This window comes from Thunnus maccoyii, chromosome 5 (assembly GCF_910596095.1).
Source record: "Thunnus maccoyii chromosome 5, fThuMac1.1, whole genome shotgun sequence".
Lineage (NCBI taxonomy): Eukaryota > Metazoa > Chordata > Actinopteri > Scombriformes > Scombridae > Thunnus > Thunnus maccoyii.
Window position 1 is genome coordinate 30,011,488 of NC_056537.1, and position 24,941 is coordinate 30,036,428.

Here is a 24,941-nt window from a genome sequence, read left to right on the forward strand (position 1 = left end):
CTGTCTCTTTAGCAGCTAAATGCCCCACTATGTTCTCCAGCTAGTCGCTAGCTATGTTCACTGTGTGGTGCTGGGTGGATAGCAGTGGTGGCTGGTTAATATGGGGTGCCACGCCCATTCCAATTATCCGATTACCCAGAGAAGAGGGGCTATTATGTTAAACATGAATTCATTATGAAATAACTTTGAAATAAAAAATGTTTACTCTCACCCTGTATCTTGTAGTCATGCCAGCATTTATTAAACGTTTGTTTTCAAATTGTGTTTGGTTGATTTCTATGTGAATATGTACACTTCATTTTTTCTTAATGTGATTTACTTATTTTTTCACCACAGGTGGATAACAAAAGTATTTACATTTCCTGTGTGAGGGGCACCAGCCAAATGAGTGTGTATGTACGTGGGTCCTTTTGGCAAGCAGGTGACCTGAGGCTGCTCTCTAATTGGTGGCTTCAGATCTTCCACAGGACGCAGCTGTCTACGCTCCCATTTTTATTGGTAGCCACCATACACGCGGGTTTCTGAGCATCAGTGAAATGCATGCCTAAGGCAGATTTTCGGATCTTCAGTTTTTCAGTGCGCTAACATTACGACTTACTAACATTTGTATTATTATATGCTGGCGTTGCTTTATTGTTTTCATGCTAACGTTATTTTATTGTTTTCATGCTAACATTTCTTGTGTGAGGGAGCTTCTGTGCGTTTGACCCATGCTGCTGGTTGATGTTTGGGACACCTTCAGCAACTTCTTTCACCCAAGCCGTCATGTGATCCATTGTTAAAATGAAAAAAACAGATGCTTTAAAGGGGAACTCCACACATCAAAGCCAGTTTGCAGGTCTTGGGAAGTACTGTACTACTATATATAAGTGAAAAAAGAGGAAGCTCCACATACTCTGATAAATTGCCTCAAGTGATGTCACCTGAATCAGTGTCAGTTGGGGCCAAAGACTACAAGTGTGAAAATGAAAACAATCTGGGAGTGTGGAGTTCGAAAGAAGTGAGGTTACCAGACCTCTACAGCTGCTCCTCATCTCTGCTTGAGGCTAGCAGCTATATGCAAAATTACAAAAATACAGTCAAGTGGGTGGAAGTGAGTTGCATTGTGGGTAATATATGCATCAAGTTTTGACAAGTATGAAGAATTTGTGGAATAGAAAGATATCTCTGGTTCCGCTGCATTTGATAATTTTTTAAAACAGTCCATTGTGAATCTGACAATGTTATAGGAGTGCAAGGCTAAATCAGTGAAGTACTGTTTTAAGGCTTTTTTGTACTGCGTACAAAGCTGAAACAGAGAGAATGACATCCATCGTTTCAGTTGGCTGTGAGCTATAGTTGTAGCAGATTTACATGACTCAGCTTTCATACTCAGACACTCGCACTCACACAAACACACTTAGTTTATCAGCTGATTGGTGTCAGCCACTCTCATTACAGAGGCTCAGTGTCTGTCCCTCATAGCACAGAGTGCAGGTGTGCTTGTCTGACTGTCCAACGTCAGCTTTGCAGCAGTCCACACGTCATTTGGAACATTATAGTCATAGGGGTTGGTTTTCAGTGTGGGCTTACAGTACATATGAGTACAGGTTACAGGTTGAAGTTAAAAACAGAGTCAATGGAAAGTTACAATAACAGGTGTCTGTGTGGGAGTTGAACCGCTGCTGAAAGAGGATTCAAGTAAAACCAACAGTTCCTAACAATCAGTGTTCTGGTTCTGTTTTCAAATCTCATCTTTTTTTTACAGAATGGCATTTTAAAAATTTCTTTTATGTTTTATTCTTTTATTAAATTACATATATATTTATATACGTTATTTACTTTTCATGAACAGTTTTCTACTACGCTTCATCAACTTTTGCTTCTTTATGTCATTCTATAGTTTTAAAGAGGGGCTATGTAACTCCTGAAGGAAGAAATCTTCCTCTTACAAATGAAAAGCTGAAATCATAAGCAATATAACACACCTTTTCTAAATTCAATACACTCAGGAGTTTTGCTGCTACAGCCTCACCAAATTAGTAGCTTTTAGCAATGGAGCTCCTCACTGGTGACTGAGAGTTCTGGTTGTCAGCAACACTGTGATATACAATATGTTACTGTTTGTTTATTAAAAGACATGAAAGCTGCAGAAACAATAATGATGTGATAACTGTTGCCAATATTTGGCTTGTGAGTTATTTACCTTATAAACAGTTTATAGAGGCCAGTGGTGGAAGAAGTACTCAGATCATTTACTTAAGTAAAAGTACCAATACAGCAATGTAAAAATACTCCATTAAAAGTAAAAGTCCTGCATGAAAAATTCTACTCAAGTAAAAGTATATACTGTAAGTATTAGCAAAAGTATTCCTTTCCTCCCTCTGACTGATATATTATTATATATGACATAATTAGATTATTAATAGTGAAGCATCAGTGTTAGAGCAGCATGTTACTGTTGTAGCTGCTGGAGGTGGAGCTAGTTTGAACTACGTTACATACAGTCAGCTAGTTTAGTCCATTAGTTACCATCCAAGGAGTCGAGTCCTTCCAAAGGGTCAGCAGATAAATCTGAGGGGTCGTGAGATTGTTAATGGGAGAAGAAAGAAGAAAAAACAAAGTTCTGATACACAAATCTGTTTTCAGTTTTTGGATTTTTTTCTCTAATCGTTGATTTTTGGTGAAATATTGGATCATTTGAACATTTATTGAAATGAAACCATGTGACAAGTTTAGAGGGAAAAATCACTGTTTGGTGGAGCTGTTAACAACTCATAGACATCTGAAATGTGACCCCGACTACACACTGCTTTTTGTAAATCATCAAAAGCCAAAAAGGTTGGAAACCACTGGTTTCATCTTTAACAATGTGTTGTATTTTGAAAACTTGTTATATTATCCATTGTGTCAAATCTTCATCTGAAAAGTAACTAAAGCTGTTAAATAAATGTAGTGGAGTAGAAAGTATAAAGTAGCATTGAATGGAAATACTCAAGTAAAGTACAAGTACCTCAAAATTGTACTTAAGTACAGTACTTGAGTAAATGTACTTGGTTACTTTCCAACGCTGGTACAGGCCTAATTTTGTCAAACTACTGAAGGCAGAATCAACACTGAACATCATGGCGGTGTATTCAAGTGCATTTGAACAGTGATGCTATCATTTAGCTTATAGGAGGAGTGAAAGGACCTTCATAGTCTCTGACTGCAAACCTTGACCTGAACTGAATAAATTATTATTATTCCCCCCACAGAATGGATGTGAAATGACCCTGGGTGGCACGGATTGAAGTGAAAACACATCTAAGTTCAAACTGTTTCAACTTGAGCAAAATATATTGTGCATATCAGAGATGTGAGGAAAAGGAAGACAATTGAGGAAAATAACAGAAAAAAATTCGGTCCCAGTGAGTTCTGAGATTAGAGACTGAGACTCCACACAAACACCCAAAATACTTAATATTGCACATATTATTGAAAAAAAACGTCAAAATATTCTGATTTTTAAAATGGTCAAGCTCCAAAAACACTAGTTCATACATTTCCCAAAGTCCAACTAAATAACATTTCTCATTTGATCTCCTGACTAGTAAACACCACGTTTCAAACTCCACACCTCTAGTGTGTAACACGGCTTTCTGTTATAAATTTGTATTCTCCAAGCCAAGTTTTTTTTTAAATCACCTTCCAGAGTGTTTCTCAAGTAAAAATACATTATGTCACCCGACACAAAGACAAAACTAACATGCAATAAATTCACTCATGACGCAGTCAGAGTTCATCTAAATAAAAATCATTTATTTTTCATTAATATTATTATTATTATCATCATCATCATTCTATCTAGAGAGAGTCCACCATGCCACTTTCAGAACTGGAGTAGTGCTAAGACGTTTGTCTGTCTGTTGGGGTACATGATGGGGAGGGAGGAGGCGGGGGCAGACAGACAGACAGACGGATGGATGGATGAATGGATGAACGGGTCTGGGAGGGGGTCGGGACTTGTACAGGCTCACTCTCCTGTTCATTCTCCATGCTGATGCAATCAAAAGAGGGGATGATATAAAGGAAGGATGGATGGAGAGGGAGGAGAGAGGGAGAGAGGGGGTTTGAATTGTCTTTAAAAGTAGTTTGTCCTTGTTGACCTACGTGAGACTGAGCTGGGAGGAAAAAAAGACCGTTTGAGGGAACGATGAGGGGGAGTAGCTTCAAGCTCATTGGTCAGGCTGCTGGACAGGGAACCAGGACAAGCCAATCACAGACTGATACAGAGGAGGAGGGTGTATGTATATGTGTCTGCATGTGTGTGTGCGTAGAGGTGTGCTTGCACTGATGTGTGTATGTGTGTAGATGTGTGTATCAGTATGCACATATCAGTGAGTGTGTAACTGGTCAGAGTTACTTTGATCCATTGTCACTGTACACTTGTCAAAGTTACTGTCACAACTGGGTACAAAGTTGAGGTAACAAACATCCTTCTTCTTCACATCTGTAGAGAGAGAGAGAGAGAAAAGGAAGCAGAAATCAGCATTTTCTCAATCATGTTCTTGTATGGTAGATTTAGCAGCGACTTGTTAGATGATACTCTCTACCAACAAAACACCAAATGAGGGAATGAGCATCTATGCCAGCAGTTAATAATGTTAGTTTGCCCTTAAATGTATCAAACATCTACATCACTCTGGTTTGACTGGTGCTGTGTGACATGTATCTGATTACCACAGCACAGTGAGGTGGTGTTAATGGTTGTTTTTTGTTTAGTTTTGAAGTCTTAGTGGTGAATGAAAAATCAAGCCAAGCTGGTCTGTGATTTCAGCATTTGACCTTACTGTTACCAGTTTTATTTTTGTAGGACATTAATTTAACTTTCAATTATCAAGCACATGGAATGAAAGGTAAGATAACAGATAATAAGATCATTCACTGCCCGAAGAGAAACATCAACTTTTCATGAGCTGGGAAAAACAGCCCTGCTTTCAGCTTGGCGACGATGAATTGTTTTGATAAACCAGAGGGTATTTTTAATGGTTTATTTATCTAAAATTCAAAAATGACCAAATTTGGAGATAAACACATAATCCTGGACTTATGCATCTGCTTCATAAATATACAAAGATGAGAAAAAAAATAGACTGGAGGGAAATAACGAAGGACTACAGTTTCTAGTGAGTTCTGAGGTCATTCAGAGGTTTGAGTTAAACATGAACACACACTCCCACACATGAAAGACATTAATCAGTTAACACACAAGTATTTTGTAAAAAAAACAAAAAAACAACTCAAACGGCAACTTATATTTTTCACTATCAGTAAAAAATGTAAATAAAACTAGAAAGCATTCATCTGAATTATTATTAGAATATCATCATTATTGCTATTATAATGATAAAGATTTTTATGATTTATGAATCTGTATCTGCATTCAATTTTTTTGTTGTCGTTTAAGTGAGAAAATATCAAGAAAATAGTAAGAAAATAGCCAAAATGTCCAATAATGCAGATCTCTAATGGTAAGAAATCCCTTAAAAAGTTCCTGGATGCTCGACAAAAATGAACCATTCTACTGGATCTACTGTCTGTCCATGTAGATAATCACAACGGTCTCCTTAAAACTCTGCGTCACTGTTTTCAGACTGATACCTGTGTTTCATCGCGCTGTAGTGTTGCCACTGGAAACCATGTTGTTGTCAGAGTTTGACAGAGACTGCTCCTTTACTACAGGGTCTGCAGGAGGAGACGGGAACATTTTTTTTTGTTATATTTTGCTACCTGGAGCTTAAGACTAATCTAAATGCAGAAAACCAGTTAGTGTCTTCCTTACAGAAGTAGGGGTGCTCCATGGCCTCTGTGGCGGTCAGTCTCTGTTGGTGGTCGTAGCGTAGCAGCTTATCCAGCAGGTCCAGAGCTTCAGGACTCACCAAGTGCTGGTTCTCCGTCTGCACAAACTGTTCCCAGCGCTTCCTGCTCTGCCTGCAGGGACACAGTACAGAGTGACAGTTTGACACCACTCTGCTAGTTGGCCATCTACTGACTGTGCTGTAACAAGATTCTCTCGTCTCCTGCACTCTGATTTGTTGTTTTATTTAGTCCATTATGCCAATATAGTATTATCATTTATTGTGAACCCCAAAGTGTGGTTCTGTCTAATTAGCACATAAACTCCATTTATATCCTCATTGGCGGGGTCATAGGTCAGGGTTAGCTACTAAACAGAAACCCTGGGAGTGGCAGGCAATGTTTCTCTTCCATAAAGAATTCAAAAAGTTGTCTGCTTGTGTTATTTTCTTTACTGATTACTACTGTCGACGTGTATTCCAACAGATGAACTGTGAGAATAACTTAAAAGGTACCCTGTAAAGTTTTTGCCCACTTGTGGCACAACAGAGCAATGTTTGATGAGCGGTTCTGTGTTTATATTTTCCCAAATGTGTGCTCAGGAGGAGATATACATTACATTCCCTCAGTTTCTCACTATTCCACTGATTGGCAGTAGGTGGCGGTAACACACCAAGAAATGTAACAAGGCCTCAAAGAAGAACACTGGTAGCTGATGTAAACAAAGCAGGTTTCAAATTATTTAAATAATTGATTTTGCTAATGATTTATTAGGATGTAAACATGTTTGTTAGGCTACAAATGTACACGCTTTCACGGAGAAGAAACACTGAATGTCCACATAGAAAATGTTTACAGGAAAACTCTACAGGTTACCTTTAAGAGTCTGTGATTATATATTGAAGCTTAAGTTGGTTTCCCTCCAAATTTCCCCTCAGCACATTACTTAAGAGGAGACTGGAGGCTGCAATGGAGAATCATGTTTGTAACTCCCACTGTCCTGCAGTTTAACCTCTTAAACTCCCCAAAGATACTGGTGTCCTTGGCAAACATTACCGTCTTTCAGTGGCTGTAGCGGGCTCAGTTTTAAAGCTAGCGATGATTCTGGTATCATATGAAACTAGAAGACCTAAGGTATCCATTGGTACCAACCATGTCATGTTAGCTTGTCAGGAATTGCGTTCCAAAGTTGGGCTAAATTTTGGCAAGAGAAAAACTGGCACGGCCATTTTCAAAGGGGTCCCTTGACCTCTCACCTCAAGATATCTGGATGAAAATGGGTTCTATGGTTACCCACGAGTCTCCCCGTTACACACATGCCCACTTTATGCTAAGCCCATGCAGTTTTGAGCAAAAACCATGCAGTTTTTTGCATGCAGTATAAATGTGTTATATTCTAAAAATGGTGTATTTGCATGTTCCTGCACACTGGGGTCCCTAAAGAGTCTTGAAATTGCATAAATTCAGTGACTGGAAAGCTGAGACTCTTGTGGATTCAATGAGCACAATTGTATTCATATGTGATGATGTTAGTCCCCATAATAGCCATTTCTTTGTCGTGAGACCATTTTTTGAAACTTGACCTCACTGTATAAAATAACCTATTGTGACCTCTAATCAGAGCCTCATGAAACTTTACAACCACAAACTAGAGACCTAAAGCATTCAGAGGATGGACGACTATCATTGTTTAAAATTAGCATCCCTAATCTCAAGGAAACTTTAGCAGAGTAGATGCTCTTCTAATAATCTTACTACGTCACCTTGCTGCACCTCTGAATACATTTAGCTGATTTTGACCTCTATGCCCCGTTCAGCTCCAGACCAGCTCAACATAATGCGTGGGCTGAGATAGCGATCTGAAAGGCAGTGGTAGAGTGGACTTACTGTCCCAGCAGGTCTTTGAAGCGCGGGTCCAGTTCGATGTGATATTTGCGCAGGTAGCCAAACAGCTCGTCTGTCCCCAGGACCTTGGCAATTCGCACCAGCTGGAGAACACAACAGACCAGGGTTCAAAGTCTGTGTATCACTTTGAGATTTAAATATATCAACACTTACACTGATCATTAACAGATAAAACTATGGTTCAGATGTTGTTGTATGTTGCTCCCTTCTCCCGATCCACTTGCATTTGTTTTCCTTCTCTCTTAATGGAAACTTATTTGAAATTGTATTTCAAATCAGACTTTCACTTTGTGAGAAACTCTCAGATCTCTAAGTCTCTTTGTGCTAGAACAACAGCGCCCTCTTCCTATTATTACAGCTGACACTACAGACTGCTTCCAACAAAGTTCCAGACTTCAAATCCAGGTTGTTTCCATTCCATGTTTGGGACATCCTGTGTCTAACTGTGACACAAGACACCCCAAAAAGTTCTCTGACTCTCAGATTTTCTTTTGTGTGTTGTTCAGTATGTGTGCAAGAAACTCTAATTGTCTAATTTGATATAAATATGCCGCTGTTGTTGGTGCTGTGCAGCAGCTGCACATCTGTCAGACGTACCTGGTCATAGTTGTCTTGTCCATGGAAGAAGGGCTCTTTTTGAAAGATCATACTGGCCAACATACAGCCCAAGCTCCACATGTCTAGACTGTAATCATACATCTGAAACACAAAATCATCAAACAACACTGCAGATGATGAGAACACAGACATCAAAATGATACATGTGTAGTAACAACTTTTGTCTCATGAATGGGTGACTGGTGTAAGTGTTAAAAATTCAGATATGCATAAGTTACATGTGTGATTTCTTGCATTTAAGTGTGAGAGACAAACAGAAATACTAAATCTTCAAAGCATGTATTCACAGTTAAGTCTGCTCCTGGGACATGAATGTGCATAAGAAGACTGGTTTGAGATGTGTGTGTGTTACCTGATAGTCCACCAGGAGTTCGGGGCCTTTGAAGTATCGTGATGCCACTCTGACATTGTACTCCTGGGAAGGGTGGTAGAACTCTGCCAAACCCCAGTCTATAAGGCGTAGCTATGGAAACACACAATTTCTTTAAATTTTGCTTCACTTCACAGAAACTTAAAAATACACTTGAGACATTTTAAAAACATATTAAAATACTCTGCTTTTTTAAGTGGAGGGGAACTTTAATATTAAGAAAGAAACTAAACAACATCAGCTGTAACCTAACTTCACTTTGGGCTTGCTGGGTTAATTCATGTCAGTCTGCTGCCCCCTGCTGGACAAGGCTGGAAGTGTATTTTTGAAAGTAATTCTGTGTTGTTGAGCATACAGTGGATCAGCAACAGATAAAGTGGTAATCAGCTGGTTGCACTTTTTAAAATTATATCATATTGTTTTTTTGTTTTTGCTTACAGGGTTTCTGCAATGTTCACTAAATAAATAAATGTAAGACTTTTATAATAACATTAGAATACAATTTAATACAGTTTCCGCAGTCATATCGGTCAAAGGAGGTCAATACAGCTTAGTTATTTATTAGATACATACATTTAGCCAGTACTTCTAAGCTGATTATATAAATAATTCCTAGAAATAGAATTAATAGATTAATGTGATCTGGATCCAGATAAGTGTCAAAAGGTTCATGGATGGATTAACTAATTACAAAAGAACTGATTCATTTAAGTTGATTTAAGTTCTTGCTAAAATTGACACTTGCTCCTTTTATGACTCAGTGAGCTTCCTGGCTGCTGTAGCCAGCAGTGGTGACAGTTTGCTGCAGGTCTGATGCTGCTGACTGGAAACTCAATAACAATTAAACAGCTTCCTGTTGCACTAGTCCCAATTGTAGTTTATACATGTTTAATGTCTCCTGACAGCCACAAATAAAAAACTGTCTGGTTTTTAAATACCTTCTAAGGCCTTTTTAGAGGGAACTGAATTCAATATGTTTAGTGCTGAGTTTTTCTGTACTCCACTTTCCCAGAAATCACTTTATATTCACTATCTCTACAACTGGCCTGCCCTCTGGAGATGACACACATTTATTTAGTCTGTTCCACCATCACTGCTCACACTCAGTCTGCACCAGGTGATATTTCTTTCTGATAATAAAATCCTTCATGACATGAATACAGATTCAGGCCTGCAATTAAGTCATTTTTAGGGCAAGGCCAATTTGGCCTTTGATAAATACTAATTTATTGGGGCATCGCGGCCAAAATGTAGGGCAGCAAGGTCAAAACCAATGGTGCAATAACAATAAGTGATAATTACACTGTATGAAGACAGTATACAACCAACTATTAGGAGTCAGTGTACTGAAAACCAGTACTGAGTTTATTAAAACTGTACACTGAATGTTTGACTTTTCAACAAAATGCTGTCTGATTTTTTTTAAAAATGTGAATAATTCATTATATTAATTGTTATATTTTAATGATAAAGTCTATAAATGGGATAAGGATGCAACTATTAGCATTTGAGTCTGAGATCATAGCAGTCACAAAAATGACTTAAAACACTTTTTTACACGTTAAACATTAAACACACTGATGAGAAACTTCTCTGAGAAGTGTTTGTGTGCTTACAGAGAAATGTGTGTGTATGTGTGTGTGTGTGTGTTAAAGTCTAGTTATAGGGAAATGGTTGAGGTCGCCTCTCAAAAAGCTTCCTGTTCCCTATATAGCTGATTAGCCTAACTGTAAACTTTAAAACACACATGTATTAATACTTACAGTGTTTAGCTGCTTGTGCTTGACGTTAGCTGTTAGCTAGTGTTAGCTAGCAGGTTAGCTGCTAATGTTTACATTACACATATTTTTAAGGGATTGGGAGAAATCTCGCGCTACTGTTGATGCTCAGTGATGACAGAGACACTGCGAAACGTGAGTTTGTTTATTTGCTGCGTTGCATTTAGTTTTAAATGAGGAAAACCGCAACTTTCTTTTAAAGGGACAACAGCCAGTTCAGTTCAGCACGCCAAACTGGCCCACTCCTAGGCGTCCTCAGCACTGGTATAACTCCTGCCCTGCAGATTGAATGTGTTTTAAGATTTACCAGCAGAGAGCAGCACAAGAGATTTATTTACACCAAAATGAAATCTGCTGTTATTTTAAGGATCTACCTCCCACTCTATTCACACATATTACATGAAGAAAGAAGCAGAGTAAATATACAGCTCAGGATTCAGAATGTGTGTGGGTGTGTGAAGAAAAAAGAAAAAAAAAAAAAAAAAAAGACTATATAGGGCACCACCTACCTTTCTCAACTGGTGGTCGATCATCACATTGTGGGGTTTGACGTCACGGTGCATGATTCCCATACTGTGACAGTAGTCCAGAGCCTGGCAGGCACACACACACACACACACACACACACACACACACACACACACGTCAGAGCAGACAAAGATACCAATATGCGTACACAGTCTTGTGAATTCCCGGGAGCACTGCCAGAAATACTAAGTGTGAGAATTTCTTGCTTATTAAAATGGTGAAATATATTTGTAAATTTAAAAAAAAGAAAAAAAGTCTCACCTTCAGTAGTTCATACATATAAAAACGGATATCATAGTCTGTCAACTTCTGGTACAACTCCTGCAGGGAGAAAAATCAAATGTGTGTCAGGGTTTGAACCTTGAATTTGAAAAAAAGCTGAGCCCATTGATTAAAACACTTCTATAATGGACATGATGAAGAAGTAAACGGCTGCAGTGAAAGTAGAAAGCATTGAATGCGGCTTTGATGATCTAACAAAAGCACCCCAGAAGCATGCAGCAGAGAGGTGATCATTGTACCTTGAAGTCTGTGTTATTGATGCATTCAAAGACCAGCGCTGGAGTTCTGGACTGTGCAGCCGCCGCAGAGAGAAAGAGAAGGTCAGAAAGTCAAAAATCAGTCAAATAGAAATCATCAATAACAATGAACACAGAGCAGGATGTGATTCAGACACTTCATTGATCAGAGAATGGAATTAGAAATCATCACAGTCTACATACATACAGTATAACCGTCTTTTTGATTTCGACTAAAACGGTCCAGAAACTGAGTATAATTATCATTTTCTAACCCCAGTAGGTTTACAGGAAACTTGATCCCAAACAAAAGGACCCTGCAGGGTTCCCATGACTGCACTGAAAGACACCCTGGCTAAATCAGAGCGCTTTCATGGCCTAAAAATATTCTTCCTTCCTGTTTTTTGTATGTTTTCCAGCTCAGAAAGTTCCAAAAAGGAGGTATTCAGTCTGGTTGCCAGCACAGTTTGGATCGCTGTAGAGAAAAGCAGTTTGAAACTTACTGAAGACTGAAAGAACAAATGGGCTACATTCATAAAACATTCCCCAAATTCCCAAGATAGTTTGTCAAATTTCCTGACTTTCCTGGTTTGGATTACACTTGTAAATTCCCAGACTATTGGGAAAACTATAATCACAAAATGAGAATTACAATGATTCTTTGTCCCAGATTCCAACAGCAACAGGATTCATCCCCATGATAAAAGTAATCATCCAGTCCATCAATCAGCGCCATCCCAGAGGTGATTCTGTCATTAGCCACACTTGTTATCAGTCCTAACATCCGTCATTTATTTAAACTCATGATTACAGTATTGGCAGATGCTTACTTGAACTTAAATATCCAAATGTGACACACACGTAGGTCTGATGTGCTGCAGGAAGAGCCAGTGTTTGGGATTGAAAACAGTCAATTAAAAAGAAAAAACTCACAGTCAAAACAAAAGTAAATGATATTTCTGTATTTTATCATCTAGGGTGCATTATACTGGCATTACTACTGGTTTTATAGAGGCATCATCCCCTCAGCATTATACAAGGGCTGTAACTAAAGATTATTTTCATTATCCATTCATCTGACAATTATTTTCTCAATTATGCAAATAATCACTTTGGCTATAATTTTCTGCAGCCAAAGGAGATGTATTCAAATAGCTTGTTGTATCCAAAAGCCAAAGATATTCAGTTCACTATCATATATGACACATAAATACACCAAATATTTACATTCCAGAAGCAGGAACCAATGAATATCTGCCGTTTTTACTTGAAAAAATGAAAAAACAATTATTGCTTATCAAAATAGTTGCTGACTAATTTTCTGTCAATCAGCTAATTGATTAAATGACTAATCATTGCAGCTCTAAATAATAATACCTTATTTATCATTATTGTGCCAGCAGTTGTTTTTCAGCCATCAGTCACTCAGATGGTATTTCTATAGCAACAATTCATTTGTTGCAATGAGCTAATGTCATTACATTAACAAGATGAAGCTGGAAAGATGTGATCTGAGCTCTTTAATAAGTTGCTGCTACATAAACAGTAACTCATAGCTTCCACTTACAGTTAAAGGTACTGTTGGACCACTACCAGTGCTATGGAACTGTGTTTTTGTTAGATCACGCAAGAATTAATCTTATCAGGCTTCCAGTCAAGCACTTGAGGCCGAACCACCAGTAGCTCGGACCAATCAGCGTCCTACTACAACTACTGGCAGCTACAGGCGTGGTTTCGGTGTGACAACACCGAGAAGCCCGTGATAGACGCTGATAGACAGATGGTTCGTCCAATCACCTGCCAAGTATTTTTTGAAAGTGCCTGCCCTTTTCCAAACAGTTTCTAAGACTTCTCAGATGATTCTGTGTAACAAACCATCTGGTGCATCAGGTTAGTGTTGTTGTGTGCCAATTTATTTGTTTGTAATGCACATGAACACAGCAACACAATACACCACTACCAGCTTCACATAATTACACTGATCTACAGTCGGTCACGATAATGCACCAAGAAACACATGTGCTAACAAAAGGTCAAGAAGAAGACGACTGCTAGCAAGTAAACAAGGATGTAGACAACATCGGTTTCAAAATAGATTTGTTGGATGTCCATCCCTCCAGGAAAGCAGGGAACCAAATATAAAATGACAACTAACTTCTTCAAAAAGCCTGTCTGGCAAATGTTTGACTCCTTAGTCCAGCAAACTGACAACGTGCACTCATTTTGCACCTTTAACCAGCATTCTTAACATCTGCTATGTTTGAACCGCACACTCCACTTATTTCTTGATGACAGAAAGACAAAAAGGACATCAAAAGCATGAGAAAGCCTACCACCGGGTCTTTGACTGTGTCCACCAGTCGGATGATGTTGGTCCCTCCTCGCAGGTTCTCCAGGATCTTGATCTCTCGCTTGATCTTCTTCTTTTTGACCGGCTGATTCAAGAGGAAACAAAAACAAATCAAAGGGAAGAGGTTTAGGGCATCGCACGAGAAAATATCACATCAAGAAGTTTGCTCGCGTGCTATTTGTGACTCCTCATCTAGAAGCTGCTGATTCTGCGGACTCTGCTGCACTCTCCAGCATCCTTCTGTCAATCTCTGTGCAAAGACATTTCAATGTTTACATTTAAATGACTGACAGATCGTTTGACTCTGTTGGCTTACTGAAAGGCATGCTAACAGGCACCCTCATCTGTCACCTGCATCATCGCGATGACACCGGGCTTTATGTTTTTTAATGAAGCGGTTATAATCACTGCTCTAACAGCTGAGCAGATGCTGGTGCAGCAGGACGTCATGAGGAGGTCTATCTTTGGTTAGAGGTCATTTTCATCACTGCTACACACTGTGGCAAAACAAGAACAGACTAATGTGTTTCATTTATTTATTCCTCTGCAAAACCCAACAGGGATTTATTAATAAAAATCTATATGATTATGATTTGTGACAATATTGTGTTCTCAGAGTGGACACGAAGCTTTATTGCATGTTTATTGCATGTTAGTAGCACAGCAATTCTACCTGCAACAAATTACTATAGCTCAGATTTTATTTCTGCAAGAAAACAATATGATTATGGATTGATCTGCTGTTTCTCAATTAAACAATTAATGGTTTGGTCTATATAATGTCAGAAAAAAGTAAAAAATGGTGGAAAATGCCTGTTATACTTTTCTAAAAACCCATGTTGATGTCTTTAAATAGTTTGTTTTGTCCAATCAAGAGTCCAAAACCCAAAATGTATCAGTTGAATACCATAAAAGAGAAAGAAAAGCAGCAAATCCTCACAACTGTGAAAACCAGAGCTTGGGAATGTTTGTTATTTTTGCTTGAAAAATGAAATAAATAACTAATCGCTGCAGCTCTAACTCAGTTTACAATCACGTAAGACAAAAAAAGTAGGATCATCACAATTGGGAAGCTGGAACTGGCATTTTGCTTGAAAAGAAAAGACTTGAGCATTTTATCAACAAACCTTTTCAGCTCTACTTAAAAGCAAAGAGTTTTGAGACAAAACCTGTCAACCAAACTCAGTGTCAGTTTCCAGGAATTCTAACAATTCAGGACTCTAATTTTTCCACATTACACCACTGAAAATGAGCGCCGAGGGGTCCAAACCACACATTTGGCATTTTGCTCGAGCAGATCAAACCTGCTCACCTTCAGGATCTTGACCACCACCTTCTCATTGTTGGTGATGTTGATGGCCTCGAACACTTCGCTGTATTTTCCTCTGCCCAGCTTACGGACCAGCTGGTAGTCCTCCTGGTTGCTATAGGGACAGACAGAGAGACAGTGCAGAGCGTGTGTGACTGTGTGAGAAAGACAGAAAAATGTTTTCAGCGCCAGCATGCAATTAAGTCAAAGTATGAGCTGTTGCCAAGTGTTCTTGTCATTGAAACAAGGCTCTGTCTTGGGGGAATGAAGTGATTTCTGGTTCTGATCTCAAGGCAGAGGTTCCTGAAGAGAGACAGGCTGAACATGGGGACAGATATGGGGGGGAATGTGTCAGACGGTGCAGATCAGCAGGATTGTGGGATAGGATCCTGAGAGACTGTACTATCATAGTGTCATCACACCCTCACAGCTAGATGTATTAATAGACACCCATCTGCCACACTTCCCCTCTCCCCTCCAACAAACACACATGCAAACAGGGACCCATTATATACTGTGGCCAGGCATCACATGCATGCAATTACAGCAACCTGCAATAAACAGAAATGTCCTCACTTCCAGTTGGGTACGTGGGCCTCGTAATCCCAGTACTCCCGGCTCTTCAGCGTGTTGACGTCTGCGTACACACGGGACTTGCTACCGGCCACCGGACCCGGCATGGCGAGACCCGTGGCTCGGGCGCTGAGGGCCGGTGCTGGGGTGTGGATCACGGACTGCAGGGGATTGTAGGGGTAACACGGATAACGGAGTTTGCTGTCTGTGTGGGTGTGAAGTGGAACAAGCCAGCCAGCTAGCTTCCTTCAGCAGCCAGACTGAGAAAAAATGGGGAGACAGGGTGGGAGAGAACCAGAGATGTCCACCGGGGTTCCCCGCAGTCAGTGCCCGCCGAGCAGCGCTCTTTGGTCGGATTGTCAGAAGCAGCAGAGCCGGTGCCGGCGGAGGTCGGAGCGAGCTGATCAGAGTCGGGGGTATAGTGCAGAGGGGATTACACACAGGGGCGGGGAGGCAGCGGGGTGTTGAGGTAGAGAAGAAGCGGACCCCTGAAAAGGCCACAGAGGAGTAGGGTAGGGGGCTCGTGATCTAAATATCACGGGTTAAAACTCCGAGGCTACTCTCTCTGCGGGCCCTAAATCCGAAACGTTGGGGGAGGAAACGGGTGGGCTTCCTGCGCTAGCCGATGGACGGTTGGAGGAGGGGAGTGGGGGGGCAAGCCTCGGTGGTCCAGTGTTAGATATCAATCAGCGGTTGATGTGACGGATCGGTCGCGGGGTTGACCGGAGGGAGAGGGGGGTGGAGCAGCACAGAGATCGATGTTGTTAGCTAACGTTAGCCAGCGATGCTGCTTCAGCGCGGAGATGTCGCACCGACGGGGAGCGCTCGGCGCCGTGCACCACCACCACCGGCGGAGCCCGCGTCATGGGCGACCGGCTGTGCGGGGGGAGCAGCGCCTCAGAGGCCCGGTACCAGACGCCGACGGAGGGCCCGGGATTCGGAGGTTTCTTCTGCAGCCACAGACCTCCCCGGTCGAGAGCGCAGGGAAGGGAAGCGGATTGCGATTGAAGAGGAGCAAGAGAGCCGCCCGGATGTGAAAGCCGCTGTCTGCCGGGGTGAAGATGAGGGATGTGATGTTTCACAGCGCCCTCTGGTGACCAGGATCTGATAAGGGCAATTTTTGAGGCAATATAGACCATTTATCCTGAGTTGGATACGTTTCCCTAAGAATGATACTATCTCTATACATATATAGATATATAGACATACTGACTGGAGGTTTCTGTTTCTCTGGTTCCCGACATATGGGTCGAAACCAGTGGTGGAAAGTAACCTTATGCTAAAGTACCTTTAACATTTCCATGTGATGCTACTTTATACTTCCACTCTACTACATTTCAGAGGGAAATATTGTACTTTCTACTCCACTACATTTATTTGACAGCTTTAGTGACTTTTCAGATGAAGATTTGACACAATGGATAATATAACAAGCTTTTAAAATACAACACATTGTTAAAGATAAAACCAGTGGTTTACAACCTTTTTGGCTTTTGACATTTTACAAAAAGCAGTGTGTAGTCGGGGTCACATTTCACATGTCTATGAGTTGTTAACATCTCCACCAAATAGTGATTTTTCCCTCTAAACTCACATGGTTTCATTTCAATAAATGTTCAAATGATCCAATATTTCAGCAACATGAACCTAGGAGCATGATTTTGTGACATCACAATTACACATACATAAAGGGAAACTTGAAACCTCCAGTGCACAGACACTGAGAATAGATTTTTCAGTAAATTACATACATCTCGTGTCCACCAGCTCAACCTCTGATTTTTTTAAATGTATTATTTAGCATTTTTATTTTTTATGTTATTTTGAATTCTTAAAATGGGTAATTGAGATAAATTTTGAGAAGCAATATAGGACACTAATCATTCAAAGCAGAGCATTTTCATAGTAGTGGATAGAAAACCTGGTATCTAATGTGGACAGTCACTTCAAAATGCATTCTGAAGTTCAAATACTGATGCACTACAACATAATAAAAAACAAAAAAGTTCATCTCTGAATGTATTCTGCTGGAATAATCAAACATTTAAATAATAACAGTAACTTCAGCTGCTTTCCTTCTTGAATAACGGCATGACTCATGTAACTCTATAAATGAAAAAAAGGTTTTATTTGTTAGTGCTGTGTAATTGAATGCTACATACATACAGGTAATCTTAGCATGAATGTACACGTACTGTACGTCGCCACAAAGTTTTTTTTCTTTTCCTTTTTTTTTTTTTTTTCCGAACATCATTCACATAAACTACAATACAATTTGAAAAAGCTATAGGAGGGAACAGTGCTGTGAGGAGGGAGGAGGGAGGAGGAGGAAGGGGAGGAGGGGGGGGGGGGGGGGGGGGGGGGGGGGAAGCACCAGTTCCCAGGGACAGAACACAGGAACTAACACAGCAAGCATGCAGAGAGCAAGAGACACCAGGGTCTGATGGGTTTTTTGCACTGGAACTGAAAAGAGGAGGGGAAAGGATGGTGGGTGGGTGAACTGGTGCAGAAACTGATTTTTCTTTTTTTTTTTTTTTCCCCCCCGACTATCAGTTTAAAAGCAGAAGGGTGGATTTAGTCATTTGTGCTTATACAGGAGATTTCCTCTCCTTACACCGCCTGCCTGTTGGATATGAGATGACTTTTTTTAAAACCCAGAATCGATCAAGATGTGACTCTTTTTTTTTTTCAGGTGCAGCTAACACTTACACTCACTTCCTCGCTGCGTTTCCACGTTGGTCCGTTACTGTTTCACCCACCTGAACGTTACTCTATAATACACTGACTGATAAACACTAACAACTATACCATCGCTGCTGAGCTGGAATTATTCTTTGGCTTTGAACATACACTTGTATTATTATTATTATTATTATTATTACACAGGTTAAGTCTACTGTCATTACTATACAGTAAGTGAGGTCCTGTTAGGTTTTTATCCTGCACCTGGAGTGTTTTGTCATTATGCACATCTGATGATGTGTCAGCACCAATTAACAAGTTTAAAGAAAGTCCTCCGGCACTTGTAGCTCTTGGCAAACATGAACGGTTGTGACCCACCATCTTTCATTCCCTGATGTGTTTGTTATTAGCGATTATTCACCTTTTACATCACCACCCGTCAGGATTATTTGTGCAGAGATGGTTTTTTTCTTCTGTGTTTTGGCCTTAGAAAACAATTCTACATTGTAAAAAATGCAGCCACACCTACCCACAAGGCCCTGGTCTCTCCCTCTAGGAATATAGATATCCATATAAATTTAAAGAATAGGAATAAAAAAATAATATAAACAAATGTGAAACCATAAAAAAAAAAAAAAAACATACAGTACTTATCGCTTACTTTAAGTTCAGTTGTTCTCAAAGTCTTGTAATGCCAGATTCAGAGAAAACAAAAATAAAAATATGATGGCTGATGAGATCAGCCATCTGACCTCGCATTATGATGATGATGATGATGATGGACAGAGACAGAAAGCAGAAGAGGCAGAGAGAGAGAGAGGCACAGCGGCCCCCGTTTTAAGGCTGAAACAAAAAAAAGAAAATTAAACGCCAGAATATAAAAATGTTACTTCTGTTCTTGGCCTCCTCCATTTGTATTAAATACTTTTCAATACTGCACTCAAACTATGAATCAAGAGCAAACGGGAGAGGAAAGAGCAGGAACAGCTCGCCAGATGAATAAGAAAAAAAAAAAGGAATAATGGTGATCGCAGCTGACATGTAAACCAACTGGTGTTCCAGGCATCTTAAGCACAACTTGAATATCAAAGCATTCAAAAGAGGAAGGCGTCATTCACTCTGGTATAAACCCACCCTGGCAAACACAACGTCCAGCTCAACGCAACGTGTAACAGGAAAACAGCATCAATAATTCTTTCAAAAACATGGAAAATATTCAACATGAGGTGCAGGTTCGTCCTGCAAAAACAGCTCTCCGACAGACCCAGAAGGTTAGTAAATGTTTTAAAAAAAAAAAAAAAAAAAAAGGCGCAGGTCTGTTGAAACATTTCTAATACAATTCTCTTCAGTCTGCATTTCCCTGTTTGAGAGAATACCACATATACATTCACACACACACACACACACACACACAGGTTGCTCTTGGAGATTCCCTGCAACATACCGATACAATCAATACATGGAACTACAAAAACAACAAAAGAGCATTTGTCAAAACATTTCACATGGTAAAAAGTAGCAAGTATACAAAAAACAGTTCTTCAATACATTTTTTTTTTTTTCTAAGAAAGACAAATTTCCAACTCATCTGGCTAAGTACACTCAAGTCACATACATCCATAGTATGTACAGGCTGAGAGAGGAAGTGTAACGTTCGAACTTGGACATTTTCAGTACACGCAGTCTAACAGCGCTGATCTCTGCAGGAATATCACAGGTATATTAGTGTAAAATATATATTTCTATGTACTGTATGTCTAAACTGAAGGGTGAGATTGGTATCGACCATTATGGGTTGTTTTTTTTTTTTAATTCATGGTTAGCTTCAGCTGGCCGGTTTGGGATGGGGTACTGTTTCATACTGGTGTTTGGTACAGATGAGGGTGGGCTAAAAAAACAATAATAATAATGTCCCGTACATACACTCACAGACATTTTATCACCCAAATTATTTCACTATAGGACAATAAATCCCCAAACTTCTCCATACTGTTTCCCTTCACATATGATAGTAGGAAAAAAAAAGAGCTTTCTAAGTTGAGGAGCTTCAGGTACTTCATTCATGAGTAGCATCAAAATACTAAAACCCAGAGCGGTGCGGAGGCAGGGGGGTTAGAGCGAGATTATAGGCTAAAAAAAAAAAAAAAAAAAAAAAAAAAAAGGGTTTCTGTATTGCTGCGGGGAGTTGAGAACCAAAAAAACTTGAAGTCATCCTTTACCTGACCAGAGACGAATGAGTACGAGTGCGTGTGTGTGTGTGTCTGAAGGGGTTTGTCAAACTTTCCAGTCCTCTGATACTAAACAGCGACGGGCTGAGACAGGACGAGGAGGAGGCAAAAGAAAGCAGACATGAGAAGAAGAATGATGGATGGAGAGGGGAACAGATGTCGTCGGAGAAAGAAAGGGAGAGAGGGGGGGGAAAGAAAAAAACAAAACAAAAGGAATGATCTCCTTCTGGTGCTTACTTAGTCGAGACTTGAACATACTTACTTCCAAACTGTTCGAAAGACATAAAACAATGACTGTCTGACTTAGGATCGTTTCAAAGGAAGCAAGTGTTTACTAGATTTACCTGCGTTATGGCACCTGTGTCTGTACCCAACAGACCGACAAGACTGGCAGTAAGTAAGCATGACTGATGATGGTGAAGTGGTTGTGGCCTCTTCACTGCCATCAGCTGTCTGAACGTGGAGCTGAGAGGTTTAAGAAGGTAAAGGGGTGTGACAAAAAGGAAAGTGCAGGGACAGAAAAAAATGTATGGAATAACAGGGTCGGAGTACTAAATAGCTTTGGAAAGGTCAGTAGAGCAACAAAGACCTGATGTAGAACTGGTAGAAATATGCAGTAATAATACCCAGGACAGTCCTGCAAATGTGGTGAATGTTAGGCAGAATAAATCGCCTACAATGGATAGACAAGAGGACAGGGGGGTTTAGGGAGACTGTCTGTTCAAGGTAATAAAGTCTCCAAGGGTTTATATGCACTGGGGCACAGGGTAACCCCCGCCGTCTGCCGTGTGCTGCACCGTGTGATCCTGCAAAGAGCCCAAGTCACTGAAACGCTCACCGCACCAAACACATTTGAATTGGCCCTCTCTAGAGTGCGTGCTCTGGTGTTTGGTCAGGTGTTCACGCTGTTTGAAACCCTTGTTGCAGTGGTCGCACTTGTACGGCTTCTCTCCCGTGTGCACGCGCCGGTGTCTGTTCAGGTCTGATGAGTATTTGAAACGTTTCTCACAGTCAGGACACTTGAGTGGCTTTTCCCGCGACGGGTCGCAGCGGTGCTGGACGAATTCAGAGGAGGACAGGAAGCGGCGGTCGCACAGCGAGCATTTGAGGGGCTTCTCCTGGCAGTGAGAGTTTTGATGGCGCTGTAACGTTGAACTTTTCTTGTAGCCCTTGCCACAAACGTCACACTTGTACGGCTTGTCGGGCGAGGTGTTGGACGACTCGCCGCACTTGTGCCTGAGCAGCTCTCCTGACTGGCTGAATTCTTTCTGGCATGAGGCGCACTTAAACAGGTTGTCCATGCCGTGGACGTGCTGGTGGTAGAGGAGGTGAGAGGGCTGCATGAAGCCCTTGTCGCACAGATTGCATTTGAACGGCCGGTCAGTAGGGTCTTTGTGTGTGCGTCGGTGGCGCACCAGTGCATACTGCTGCTTGAAGCTCATTTGACACTCGTCACAGTGAAAAGGACGCTCTTCCGAGTGCGTGCGCTCATGTTGGCGAAGGTCAGACGGCCGCTTAAAACCCTTTCCGCAAGTGGCACAGCGGAACGGGCGGGAACCCTGCGGGTGGCAGGGATGGTGAAGGAGCTCTGACGACTCCTTGAAGTGCAGCTCACATAAGTTGCACTTGAACAAGTGCTCACCGGAGTGCACGTACATGTGGCGCACCAGGTGGGAGCGGTGCTTGAAACTCTTTTCACAAACCGCACACTTGAACGGGCGCTCGTTGCTATGTGTTCGCTGGTGGTGCTGTAGGTGTGATGACTGGCTGAAGGCCTTGTCGCATGTGTCACATTTAAAGGGCTTCTCTCCTGTGTGCACCCTTTCGTGCCGCGTGAGTTCTGACAGGTGTTTGAAGCCCTTCTGGCAAACAGAGCATTTGTACGGCCGGTCTCGGGCCGAGGGGAAGGGTAGGATGGATGAGCTGCTGCTGGCCCCATCGCTGTTGGGCTGCTGGGGATTGTTTGATGAGTTGGGTGTCACGTTGCCAGAAGAACCAGGTCGGTAGGTCTTCTCACATATTGAACACTTCATCGGATTAGCGCTGTTGTGGGATGTGTGGTGTTGGGCTAGAGAGGTAAGCAAAGAGAAGCCCATCTTACACACCCCACACACAAAGGGCTTCTGTTCCACCTGAACACACTGGTGTTCTAGCAAGTCTGTGGCCTGGTGAAAGATCTTCATGCACTGGGTGCACTGGAAAGACCTGTCCTGACTCACCATGCACTGGTGCTCATGGGGGTTGGCGAGGTGGGAGATATCGTGTCCACAGGCCCCACACTTGTGTCCCTCAGTCCCTACCTGCAGGGAGGTCTGCTGGGCCTGGGCAGGGTGTTGCTGCTGACTGTGCTGCCCGCCTCCATGCTGCTGACTCCCACTGTGTTGCTGGCTGTGCTGGCTGTGCTGTCCATGCTGAGTCTGTTGCTGCTGCTGTAGAGACGTAGCATCCGGCTGCAGTACGATACCATACACGGCACAGCCCAAAGCGTTCTCAGCTCCTGGAGCGATGGTGTGGACGACCGGAGGTGGAGCGACAGCATGCTGCTGCCAGGCCTCTGTCATGCGGGCTCGGGTGTAGGGATTCAATTTGGCAGCTGGCGTGGCCCAACTAGAGTGAAAGAGGGAGATTGGCAGATATTTTAAATAATGGACTAAAAGCGTCAGTGTGTGTGAAGGAGAAAGAAGAAGGTAAAAAAACTCACTCCATTTAAGCAAGTGACACTGAAGAGGATTTGAGGACAGGAACAGGAGATGGAAAAAAAATCCACTACTTTCACTTTATTCTTGACCTTCAGGTGGTATCTGTATGAAAAGCAAAGTCAAGGTGAGTGAAAATATCAATGAGCAGCAAGATGTTACTGAATACCAACAGTATATTTGGGTTTAAGCTAAAGGATTTCAGCATTATGTTGCATCTCCAACATCCACTGATCCAACTGTCAACACTGATGATGACAAAAAAAAGTTTTCAAACATGTGAAGCAAACAAAATTGCTTTTACAGTATTTCTACACCAACTTTAGCAGCCAGTTATGATTTGTCTGTGTAAATGCAGCAGAAACAGAGTCATGAAGGACTGTAGATAAGTAATATCACTGTATTGTGTACTGTAAGATGATGTTACAATAGCTGGATACCAAACTATGCAAAAAGCCTCACTAACAAATGCAGATAGTTCACATCTGCTCATAGAGCAACTCTGACAGAAGATAAAAAGGTTGGTGACAACCGTTACAAGGGATCATAAAAACTTGTTTACATAGGGCATATTTATCATCCGAAAAGCATGAAGTCATGTACATATGGATGGAGGGAATCTGAACATTATAACAACTCATTTGCACTGTTTTGACATTGCTTAAAAGCACCAGGATCCTATGAAACGTGATTGTAAACAACAGGTTTACTTGAAGATGTGCAACATCTGTGAGCTCAGAAACACACAGAGCAAGTGAGCACTCATTAACATACACACTTGTCCACAAATAATTAACTCGTCTATTTAAATATTTATTTTATCGGTCATGTTGTTCCACCCCTTTCAATGCAGAAATCCAAATGCTCAACGATTCGCGGTAAAAAAGCAAAGAGGGTAGCGTCTGCGCATCATAACGTTATTCGTCTCCAGGCAAAGATCACTGTAGCCACGACAGGTTAGCTAGCCTAGCTGCTACTTGCTAACGTTACCGGGCTAGCCCCGGGAAAATAACACGTTTGTTAGTTAGTGCTGTGTGGAAACTCCGTATTTACATACCTGGGGCTTTCAGAGTATCCCCGATGAACTGCCAGTCTGTCGTAGGTTAGCTAGTCCCCCTGAAATAACACCAGGTCCGCTGTTCACATCCGCACACGGAGCTCGGAGGCTCTCTTGTTCGAGCTCTGTGGCTCCGGGGGCCGAAAAAATTGGGATTTGCGGGTCATTAAAATGGGGGAAAATTCTCCCGCGGTTTCCCAAAAACCCCCCATAAACATCACCGTTTCATATATGCATTTATTTGGCTCCTAGGGCTTTCGGTCGGCTGGAGAAAAGATATGCATTTTGTTATAAATTGGTAGCTAGCTGTCGGCTAGCTTCTGATCTCCTGCCCGCGCACGGGAACATGAATAACGCAAGAGATAACACACACACACACACACACACACACACACACACACACACACACACACACACACACACACACACACATACACACACACAAGGTTCCGGGTGTGTGTGTGTGTGTGTGTGTGTGTGTGTGTGTGTGTGTGTGTGTGTGTGTGTGTGTG

At 41.4% G+C, this 24,941-nt stretch overlaps 2 protein-coding genes across 2 annotated transcripts; both read right to left on the reverse strand.

Annotated features, from left to right (window-relative positions):
• Positions 1-3,759: 3,759 nt before the first annotated feature.
• csnk2a2b (casein kinase 2, alpha prime polypeptide b) lies at positions 3,760-16,805 on the reverse strand. Its single transcript, XM_042412663.1, has 12 exons — positions 15,770-16,805; positions 15,197-15,308; positions 13,868-13,969; positions 11,538-11,588; positions 11,278-11,337; positions 10,998-11,081; positions 8,693-8,803; positions 8,320-8,421; positions 7,705-7,805; positions 5,804-5,952; positions 5,623-5,706; positions 3,760-4,471 (listed from the first exon to the last, which is right to left on the reverse strand). Exons 1-11 carry the CDS (start codon positions 15,871-15,873, stop codon positions 5,630-5,632), a joined length of 1,053 nt encoding a protein of 350 aa, XP_042268597.1. The 5' UTR covers positions 15,874-16,805; the 3' UTR covers positions 3,760-4,471; positions 5,623-5,629.
• A 1,066-nt stretch (positions 16,806-17,871) lies between these two features.
• Positions 17,872-24,803, reverse strand: znf319b (zinc finger protein 319b). Its single transcript, XM_042412910.1, has 3 exons — positions 24,430-24,803; positions 23,378-23,477; positions 17,872-23,283 (listed from the first exon to the last, which is right to left on the reverse strand). The coding sequence occupies exons 2-3, from the start codon at positions 23,380-23,382 to the stop codon at positions 21,423-21,425; spliced, it is 1,866 nt and encodes a 621-aa protein (XP_042268844.1). The 5' UTR covers positions 23,383-23,477; positions 24,430-24,803; the 3' UTR covers positions 17,872-21,422.
• Between the last annotated feature and the right edge of the window lie 138 nt (positions 24,804-24,941).